Source organism: Lichenostomus cassidix, unplaced genomic scaffold, assembly GCF_008360975.1.
Source record: "Lichenostomus cassidix isolate B80296 unplaced genomic scaffold, HeHo_3.0 HiC_scaffold_34, whole genome shotgun sequence".
Taxonomy (NCBI): Eukaryota; Metazoa; Chordata; class Aves; order Passeriformes; family Meliphagidae; genus Lichenostomus; species Lichenostomus cassidix.
The window spans coordinates 2,210,626-2,220,768 of NW_028147431.1; the positions used below are offsets into that span (position 1 = coordinate 2,210,626).

The following is a 10,143-nucleotide window of genomic DNA, read 5'->3' on the forward strand; positions in this document are numbered from 1 at the left end:
GGCGCCGCGCAAGGCACGCCGGGATTTGCAGTCCCCGCGCCAAGCCCCGCCTACACCTCCCAGCATCCCCCGCGCGGCTCGGGGGGCGTGGCCAAGACAGCAGCGCCGCCATTGGTCCTTTTTTTGTAGGCGTGGCTTCCCCATTGCCCAACCCGCGGTGGGCGGGGCTTGGGGCGGTGCAGCCACGCGATTGGCGGAGAGGGGCTGAGGGGCGGGGCGAGGCGCGCTGTCAATCACGCGGGGCGGCGGCGGAACCGGGAGGGGAACCGGAGAGCTCCGAAATGGGGTTTGGGGACCCGGAAACCGCTCGGGAACCGGTAAACCACCGGCCGGGGCATCTCCGGAGCCTCTCCGGTACATCCCGGAGCCTCCCGGTGGCTCTCCGGTGGCTCTCCGGTACATCCCAGTGCTTCCCGGAGCATCTCCGGTGCTTCCCGGAGCCTCTCCGGTGCTTCCCGGTGCCTCTCCGGTACATCCCAGTGCTTCCCGGAGCCTCTCCGGTGCCTCTCCGGTACATCCCGGAGCCTCCCGGTACATCCCAGTGCTTCCCGGAGCCTCTCCGGTAGCTCCCGGTGCCTCCCGGTGCCCCTCCGGTACCTCCCGGTATCCCCCGGTTACCTCGGCGGCCGCCGGGATGTATCCCGCGTAGGCCAAGACGAAACTGCAGAACTTGTTGAAATCCTCGATGGTTCGGCGGCGCTTCTCGGGGGGCTGCGGGAACCGGGAGGGATCTCCCGTTAGAGCACCGGAAACCCACCGGGAGCACCGGAAAACCACCGGGGGCACCGGAAACCCACCGGGATTCCCCCGTTAAACCCACCGGGATCTCCCCGTTAAACCCACCCGGTTCTCCCGTTAAACCCACCGGGATTTCCCGTTAATCCCACCGGGATCTCCCCGTTAAACCCACCGGGATCTCCCGTTAATCCCTCCCGGTTCTCCCGTTAAACCCACCGGGAATTCTCCGTTAAACCCACCGATATTTCCCCGTTAAACCCACCGGGATTTCCCGTTAAACCCACCGGGATTTCCCCGTTAATCCCTCCCGGTTCTCCCGTTAAACCCACCGGGATCTCCCGTTAAACCCACCGGGATTTATCCGTTTAACCCACCGGGATCTCCCCGTTAAACCCACCGGGATCTCCCGTTAATCCCTCCCGGTGCTCCCGGTACAACCAAACCCCCCGGGAAGGTTGAACAGACCGGGAATTCCCGGTTTTTGGTCCCTCCCGGTTCCCTCCCGGTTCTCCCGGTGTTTCTCTCACCTGCGGCTCGGTTTTCAGCGGCGGCAGCGCTTCTGGGAACGGGAGAGAGGAGAGTCACACCGGGACCGGTACCGGGAGCGAGCTGTGCGCCCCGGGAACCGCCCGGGACCGGGACCGGAGATGGGAGAGACCCAACTGTACCGGTACCGGAGAGCTGAGAGACCCAACTGCACCGGTACCGGAGAGCTGAGAGCTCAAACCCCACTGGTACCGGAGATGGGAGAGACCCAACGGTACCGGTACCGGAGATAGGAGAGACCCAACCGCCCGGGACCGGAGAGCTGAGAGACCCAACTGTACCGGTACCGGTACCGGAGCTAGGAGAGACCCAACTGCACCGGTACCGGAGAGCTGAGAGACCCAACCGCCCGGTACCGGAGAGCTGAGGGGTTAACCCTACCGGTACCGGAGCTAGGAGAGCTCAAACCGCCGGTACCGGAGATAGAAGAGCTCCAATCCTACCGGTACCGGAGATAGGAGAGACCCAACACCACCGGTACCGGAGCTAGGAGAGCTCAAACCGCCTGGTACCGGAGAGCTGAGAGACCCAACACCGCTGGTACCGGTACCGGAGATAGGAGAGCTCAAACCGCCGGTACCGGTCCCGGAGCTCTGAGAGCTCTAACCCCGCCGGTACCGGAGCGCTGAGGGGTTAACCCTACCGGTACCGGAAATCTGAAGGCCTCACCGCTACCGGAGCGCTAAGGGGTTAACCCTACCGGTACCGGAGCGCTGAGAGCTCCATCCCGCCGGTACCGAAGCGCTGAGGGTTTTAACCCTACCGGTACCGGAGCGCTGAGGGATCTACCGCTACCGGAGCTCTCAAGGGTTTAACCCTACCGGTACCGGAGCGCTGAGGGATCTACCGGTACCGGAGCGCTCAGGGGTTAACCTCACCGCTACCGGAGCGCTGAGAGACCCAACCCCGCCGGTACCGGAGCGCTGAGGGTTTTAACCCTACCGGTACCGGAGAGCTGAGGGATCTACCGGTACCGGAGCTCCCAGGGGTTTAACCCTATCGGTACCGGAGCGCTGAGGGTTTTAACCCTACCGGTACCGGAGAGCTGAGGGATCTACCGGTACCGGAGCGCTCAGGGTTTTAACCCTACCGGTACCGGAGAGCTGAGGGATCTACCGGTACCGGAGCGCTCAGGGTTTTAACCCTACCGGTACCGGAGCGCTGAGGGTTTAACCCTACCGGAGGTCCGAAGGCCTCCTCGCTACCGAAGCTCTGAGAGCTCCAACCCCGCCGCTACCGGAGCTCTGAGGGTTTAACCCCGTCGCTACCGGAGCTCCCAAGGCCTGCCCGGTCCGGCCGCTCTCCCGGGAGGCTCCGCCGCCGCCCCGGGATCTCCCCCCGGTCACTCCCGGTTCCCTCTCCGGTACCTCCGCCGCCCGGCTCGGCCATGGCCGCTCCCCCCGTTCTCTCCCCCCGTTCTCTGCCCCCGGTTCCCCTCTCCCTTCCCCTCTCCCGTTCCCCTCTCCGGTACCTCCGCCGCTCCCCTCCCCGTTCTCTCCCCCCGGGGATCTCCCCCGTTCCCCTGCTCGGTTCCCCTCTCCGGTAGCTCCGCCGCCCGGCTCCCCATGGCCGTTCCCCCGGTTATTTCCCGGTTCTCCCCTCTCCGGTCCCTCCGTTTCCCGGCTCCCCATGGCCGCTCCCCCCCGTTCCCCCCGGTGATTTCCCGGTTCTCCTGTCCCGCTCAGTCCCGGTTCCCCTCCCCGTTCTCTCCCCCTGGTCAGTCCCGTTCCCCCCGGTTATCTCCCCGTTCCCCTGTCCCGGTTATTCCCGGTTCTCCTCTCTCCGGTCCCTCCGTTTCCCGGCTCCCCATAGCCGCTCCCCATGGTCGCTCTCCCCGTTCCCCCCGGTTCTCCGCTCTCCGGTACCTCCGTTTCCCGGCTCCCCACGGCCGCTCCCCCCGGTTAATTCCCGGTTCCCCTCTCCCATTCCCCCCCGTTCCCCTGTCCCGTTCCCCTCCCCGTTCCCTCTCCGGTACCTCCGTTTCCCGGCTCCCCACGGCCGCTCTCCCCGGTTAATCCCCGGTTCCCCTGTCCCCGTTCCCCCCGGTTCTCCCCTCTCCGGTACCTCCGTTTCCCGGCTCGGCCATGGCCACTCCCCCGGTTATTTCCCGGTTCTCCTCTCCCGGTTCCCCTGTCCCGTTCCCCTCCCGTTCTCTCTCCGGTACCTCCGTTTCCCGGCTCGGCCATGGCCGCTCCCCCCCCGCTCCGCCGCCGCTCCGTCCGGTGCCGCCTCGCTGCGCGCCGCCCCCGCCTGGCCCCGCCCCCGCCACGCCCCGCCCAATCACAGCACCGCGCATGCGCTAACCCCGCCCCCTCTGCGAGACCACGCCCACCTGCCATTCACAGACCCGACCTAATTATGCAAGCCCCGCCCACCACGCCCCGCCCACAAACCCCGCCCCCTATAAAAGCCACTCCCACTTCCGGTGGAGGCCCAGAGGCGCTCCGTCGCTTTTATTGGCGGGAGGGGCGCGGGGAGCGGAACGAGGAGATTCTGAGGGGAAAAAAGGGGATTTTGAGGGGAAAAAGGGGGTTTTGGGGCTCCGGCGGGGCTGGCGGGAGGGAGGGCAGGGCTGGGTCAGGCTCCGTACACGCTCTCGTCGCTGTAGGCGATGTAAAGGAAGAAATCCTCCTCGTGGTGTTCCTGAGGGAGCAGGTTGGTGAGAATCGTGAGGGGAAAAAATGGCGAAAAATCGCTAAAAATGGGATTTTTGGGGTTCGGAGGGATCGACTGAAGCTCCGAAACATCCCCGGGATGGATTAACCCGAAATAGCCAAAAATTCCCCTCAGGAGTTTTGGGTTTTTGGGATTTTCCGATTCCTCCTCCCCTCCCTGCCCTGAGGGTTTTGGGGTTTTTTCCCTAAATATTTTTGGGATTTTTAATCACCTTCATCCCAAATTTCCCCATTTTTATCCCAGATTTCCGTCCCCGCCAACATTTTGGGGTTTTTTTCCCAATGTTTTCCCACTTTTTCTTTCCCCTCCCTCCCAATTTCCCTCCTCATTCCCAAAATTCCCCTTTCCCATCCCAAATCTCCCAAATTTTCCAAACCTTCCCTGATATTTTTAACCCCAAAACCCCCAAAAAATTCCATTTTTTCCCCATTTTTTTGCCTTTTTTTCACCCATTTTTTCCCCCATTTTCCCCCCGATTTTTTTCATGCTTTTCCCAAATTTTTTCCCAAATTATTTTTTATAATTTTGGGTGTTTTTCAGACCTGGTAGAGCTGCCCCATGGTGGCATTTCCAAATTTCCCATCCCAATTCCCAAATTTCCCTTTTCCCTCCCAAATTTCCCAAATTTTTAACCCCCGAAATCCCATTTCTTTCCCTATTTTCACCATTTTTTCACCGTTTTTTCCCCATTTTTTCCCCTTTTTTCCCCCATTTTCCCCCCGATTTTTTTCGTGCTTTTCCCAAATTTTTTCCCAAATTATTTTTTATGATTTTGGGTGTTTTCCAGACCTGGTAGAGCTGCCCCATGGTGGCACTGGTGGGAGGAATGACGTTGTTGACGAAGAAGAACAAAGCGTCTTCTGCCCTCAGGTGGATTCGCTTCCGGATCAGGAAATAGAACTGACCGACTGGGGAGAGAGAAAATGGGGAGAAAAGGGGGAAAAATGGGAAAATCCAGCAGGAAAATAGCAGAATTTGGGAAAAAACAAAAAAAACCCACCCGGAAAACAACGAAATTTGGGAAAAAAAACCCAAAAATCCACCTGGAAAACAACAGAATTTGGGGAAAAAACAAAAAAAATCCACCCGGAAAACAGTGGGATTGGGGGAAAAAATGGGGAGAAAAGGGGGAAAAATGGGAAAATCCTGACGGGAAATAGCAGAATTTGGGAAAAACAAAAAAAATCCAGCCGGAAAACACCAAAATTTGGGGAAAAAACAAAAAAAATCCACCCGGAAAACACAAAAATTTGGAGAAAAACCAAAAAAAATCCACCCCGAAAACAATGAAATCTGTCAAAAGAACCCCAAAATCCAGCCGGAAAATGACGAAATTTGGGAAAAAACCCGCAAAAAATCCACCCGGAAAACAACGAAAATTGACCAAAAAACCCCAAAATCCACACGGAAAACCCCAAAATCCAGCTGGAAAACAGCGGGATTTGGGGAAAAAATGGGGAGAAAAGAGGGGAAAATGGGAAAATCCAGTGGGAAATGATGAAATCTGGGAAAAAAAACCCCAAAAATCCAGCCGGGAAATGACAAAATTTGGGAAAAAAACCCCAAAAATCCACCTGGAAAATAACAGAATTTGGGAAAAACCAAAAAAATCGACCTAAAAACACGAAAATCCACCTGAAAAACAATGAAATTTGTAAAAAAAGCGCAAAAAATCCCCCCAGAAAACAACAGAATTCGGGAAAAAACACAAAATCCACCCGGAAAACAATGGAATTTGGGAAAAAAACCAAAAAATCCACCCGAAACACACCAAAATCGACCCAAAAACCACTGAAATTCATAAAAAAGTCCCAAAATCGACCCAAAAACCCCCAAAATCACCCCAAAAAAACTCCAAAATCACCATAAAATCCCAAAAATCAACTTAAAATCCCAAAATCACCCCAAAAAATCCCAAAAATCACCCAAAAAAACCCCCAAAAACCCCAAAATCACCTTAGAACCCCAAAAATCATCCCCAAAACATCGAAAATCACCCAAAAAATCCCAAAAATCACAAAAAAAATCACAAAAAAAATCTCAAAAATCACAAAAAAATCCCAAAAATCACCCAAAAAGTCTCAAAATTCAGCCAAAAAAATCTTCAAAAATCACCCCAAAAAATCCCAAATCATCCCAAAAATGACCCCAAAACATCCCCAAAACTCAAAAAATCATCCCCAAAACATCCAAAATCACCAAAACAAATCCAAAAAATCACCAAAAAATCTCTCAAAAATCACAAAAAAAAAATCCCCAAAAATCCCCCAAAAAATCCCAAAAATCACCAAAAAAATCTCAAAAACACCAAAAAAAAACCCCCAAAAATCCCAAAATCCCCCAAAACCCCCCAGAAATCCCAAAAAAACCCCCAAAACCCCCCAAATTCCCCCAAGCTGCCCACCTGTGAGGTCTGAAGGAACCAAATATTTCTTTTTATCCAAATCTCCAATCCGAGCTTTGGGAGCTTTTTCCACGATCACCTGAAATTGGGGAAAATTGGGAAAAATTGGGAAAAATCCTTAAAATTTGGGGGGAAAAAATCCTGAAAATTTGGGGGAAAAATCCTGAAAATTTGGGGGGAAAATCCTGAAAATTTTGGGGAAAATCCTGAAAATTTTGGGAAAAAATTCCTGATAATTTGGGGAAAAATCCTGAAAATTTGGGGGGAAAAATCCCCTAAAAATTTGGGGAAAAATCCTGAAAATTTGGGGAAAAATACTGAAAAATTGGGGGAAAAACCCTAAAAATTTGGGGAAAAATAAAGAAAATTTGGGGAAAAATCCTGAAAATTTTGGGGGAAAATCCTGAAAATTTGGGGAAAAATCCTGAAAATTTAGGGGAAAAAATCCTGAAAATTTGGGGGGAAAAAATCCTTAAAATATTTGGGAAAAATCCTGAAAATTTAGGGAAAAAAATTCTGAAAATTTGGGGAAAAATCCTGAAAATTCAGGGAAAAAATCCTGAAAATTTGGGGGGAAAAAAGCTTAAAATTGGGGGGAAAATCCTGAAAATTTGGGGGAAAAATTTGAATTTTTGAGGGAAAAAATCGCTGAGTTTTGGGGGAAAATTGAGGTGAATTTTGGGAGTTTCGGGTAGATTTTGGGAGTTTTCAGGTAGATTTTGGAGCTCCTGAGGGGAATTTGGGGAATTTTGGGGTGAATTTCGGGAATTTTGGGGTAAATTTTGGGAGTTTTGGGTGAATTTTTTCAGTTTTGAGGTGAATTTTGGGAGTTTTAAGCTGAATTTGGCGAGTTTTGGGGTGAATTTCGAGGCTCCCGGTACAGATTTTGGAGCTCTCGGGGTGAATTTTGGAGCTCCTGAGGTGAATTTCGGGATTTCCGGGTTGATTTTGGGAGTTTTTGGGTGAATTTTTGGGCTCTCGGAGTGAATTTTGGGAGTTTTGAGGTGAATTTCGGCAGTTCCGGGTAGATTTTGGGAGTTTTTGGGTAAATTTTGAGTCTCCCGGATTGAATTTCGATCCTCCCCGGACGGAATTTTGGCGTTTTCGGGGTGAATTTTGGCAATTTTGGGGGAAATTTCGGGATTTCCGGGTTGATTTTGGGCCTCCCGGGATGAATTTTTGGGCTCTCGGAGTGAATTTTGGAGTTTCCGGGGTGAATTTTGGCAGTTTTGAGGTAAATTTCGGCAGTTCCGGGTTGATTTCGATCCTCTCGAGGTAAATTTTGAGGCCTAAGGATTGAATTTCGGCAATTCCGGGATAAATTTTGAACCTCCCGGGATAAATTTCGGATCTCCGGGATAAATTTCGCTTCTCCCGAGATAAATTTCGCTTCTCCCGGGGCGAATTTTGGGCCTTTTGGCCTAAATTTCTCCTCCCGGTGAAGACTTTGGACCTCCCGGGGTGGATTTGAAAGCTCCCGGATTGAATTTTGGGCCTCCCGGGTTGAATTTCGATCCTTTCGGGATAAATTCCTCTCCTCCCGGGACACATTTTGTTCTCCCAGTGAAGATTTTTGGCCTCCCGGGGCAGATTTTAGGCCTCCCGGGGCAGATTTTGGGCCTCCTGGGGCAGATTTAGGCCTCCCGGTGAAGATTTTTGGCCTCCCGGGGTGGATTTTAGACCTCCCGGTGAAGATTTTGAGCCTCCCGGGGCAGATTTTGGCCTCCCGGGGTGGTTTTTAGGCCTCCCGGGGCAGATTTTGGGCCTCCCGGGGCAGATTTTGGGCCTCCCGGGGCAGATTTTGGCCTCCCGGGGCAGATTTTGGCCTCCCGGTGAGGCTTCCAGGCCTCCCTCCCTCCCGCCTCACCGGCACTCTATCCGGATACTTTTTCCGGATCTTCTCTCCCTCGCAGCGCCGTTTCTCGAAGGGATGCTCCTCCTTGTACAGGAACTTCATGGCCGCGCCGCTGGCGCCTCTCGGGGCCTCTCCGGGCCTGCTGGGCCTGGCCGCGGCCTGCGGGGCCTGTGGGGCCTGTGGGGCTACCGGTACCGGCAACCGGAGCGCCGCGCTGAGGGAGCGGCCCGGGCGGCGGCGCGCCTGCGCAGTGCGGCGGGAGATACGCAAACGGCGTAAGGGAGTTGTATTGGGAATAACGGGGAGGAGTTACGGAAAGTGCGTAAGTGAATAGAGAATAGCGCTGCGCTAGTGGCGTGAGGGAGTTGTGTTGAAGTCAACGGGGAGGAGTTACGCAAATTGCGTAAGGGGATAGAGAATAGAAATACGCAAATTGCGTAATCCGGTTACATTGAATTTAATAAGGAGGAGTTACGCAAATTGCGTAAGTGAATGGAGAATAGCTAATGGCGTAATCCGGTTGTATTGAAGTCAATGGGGAGGAGTTACGCAAATTGCGTAAGGGAATGGAGAATAGTGATACGTAAATTGCGTAATCCGGTTGTATTGAAGTCAATAAGGAGGAGTTACGCAAATTGCGTAAGCGAATGGAGAATATTGATACGCAAATTGTGTAATCCGGTTACATTGAATTTAATGGGGAGGAGTTACGCAAATTGCGTAAGCGAATGGAGTAAACTTCATCCCAGTTCATCCCAGTTTGTCCCAATTCTCCTCCCAGTCCATCCCAGTATAACCCAATCCCATCCCAGTTCCATCCCAGTCCATCCCAGTGCCTCCCAGTTCATCCCAGTCCATCCCAGATCAATCCGTTCCATCCCAGTTCATCCCAATTCAATCCCAGTCCTTCCCAGTTCAATCCCAGTCCATCCCAGTATAAACCAGTCCATCCCAGTTCATTCCCAGTCCCTCCAAGTCCATCCCAGTACAAACCAGTAAGGATTTTCCATTCCCAGTAAGGATTTCGTGGCTCCAGTCACAGTCCCAGTTCATTCCCAGTCCATCCCAGTTCCTCCCAGTTCTCAAACAAATCCCAGAAATCTGAAAATTTCAGGAAAAATTCAAACTTTTATTCCCCAAAAAATTTCAGGTTTTCCTGGGAATTCTGGAGAGTTTCCTGGAAATTTTGGGTTTTTTCCTGGGAATTTTGGGATTTTTTTTCCCAGAAATTTCAGTTTTTTTCCAGGAATTTTGGGGTTTTTCCGGGAATTTGATAATTTTTTTTTTCCGGGAATTTTGGGATTTTTCCCAGGAATTTCAGTTTTTTTCCCAGGAATTTTGGGGTTTTTCTAGGAATTTGATAATTTTGGGATTTTCCCAGAAATTTCAGGTTTTTCCGGAAATTTCATGATTTTTTCCCCAGGAGATTTGGATTTTTTCCACAGAATTTTGGGTTTTTTCCGCGAATTTGATAAATTTGGTATTTTTCCCAGGAATTTCAGTGTTTTTTCCCGAGAATTTGGTTTTTTCCCAGGAATTTCCATTTTTTCCCGTGAATTTTAGGTTTTTTCCCCAGAAATTTCAGGTTTTTTCCCAGGAATTTTGGGTTTTTTCTCGGAATTTGATCATTTTGGGATTTTCCCAGAAATTTCAGGTTTTTCCTGGGAATTTCAGGTTTTTTTTCTTGGAATTTGATATTTTTCCCAGAATTTTATAATTTTGGATATTTTTCCCAGGGAATTTTGGGGTTTTTTCTGGGAATTTTGGGATTTTCCCAGGAATTTCAGGGTTTTTCTAGGAACTCGATAATTTTGTGTTTTTTCCAGGAATTTTGGGTTTTTTCCTGGGAATTCTGGAGAGTTTCCTGGGAATTTTGGGATTTTTTTCCCAGAAATTTCAGGTTTTTTCCAGGTAATTTGATATT

At 51.7% G+C, this 10,143-nt stretch overlaps 1 protein-coding gene across 2 annotated transcripts in view; it reads right to left on the reverse strand.

Annotated features, from left to right (window-relative positions):
• Positions 1-8,460, reverse strand: part of GABARAP (GABA type A receptor-associated protein) — a 44,776-nt gene extending 36,316 nt beyond the window's left edge. Inside the window, exons 1-4 of one of the 2 annotated variants that reach the window (XM_085045224.1) lie at positions 8,232-8,451; positions 6,365-6,443; positions 4,750-4,868; positions 3,705-3,927 (exon numbers count right to left, since the gene is read on the reverse strand). In XM_085045224.1, the coding sequence (XP_084901350.1) occupies positions 3,862-3,927; positions 4,750-4,868; positions 6,365-6,443; positions 8,232-8,321 (354 nt within the window). In that variant the 5' untranslated portion in view covers positions 8,322-8,451 and the 3' untranslated portion in view covers positions 3,705-3,861. Of the gene's footprint in view, positions 1-3,704; positions 3,928-4,749; positions 4,869-6,364; positions 6,444-8,231 lie in introns of those variants that run through there. The other variant, XM_085045226.1, reaches the window with a different exon arrangement.
• Between the last annotated feature and the right edge of the window lie 1,683 nt (positions 8,461-10,143).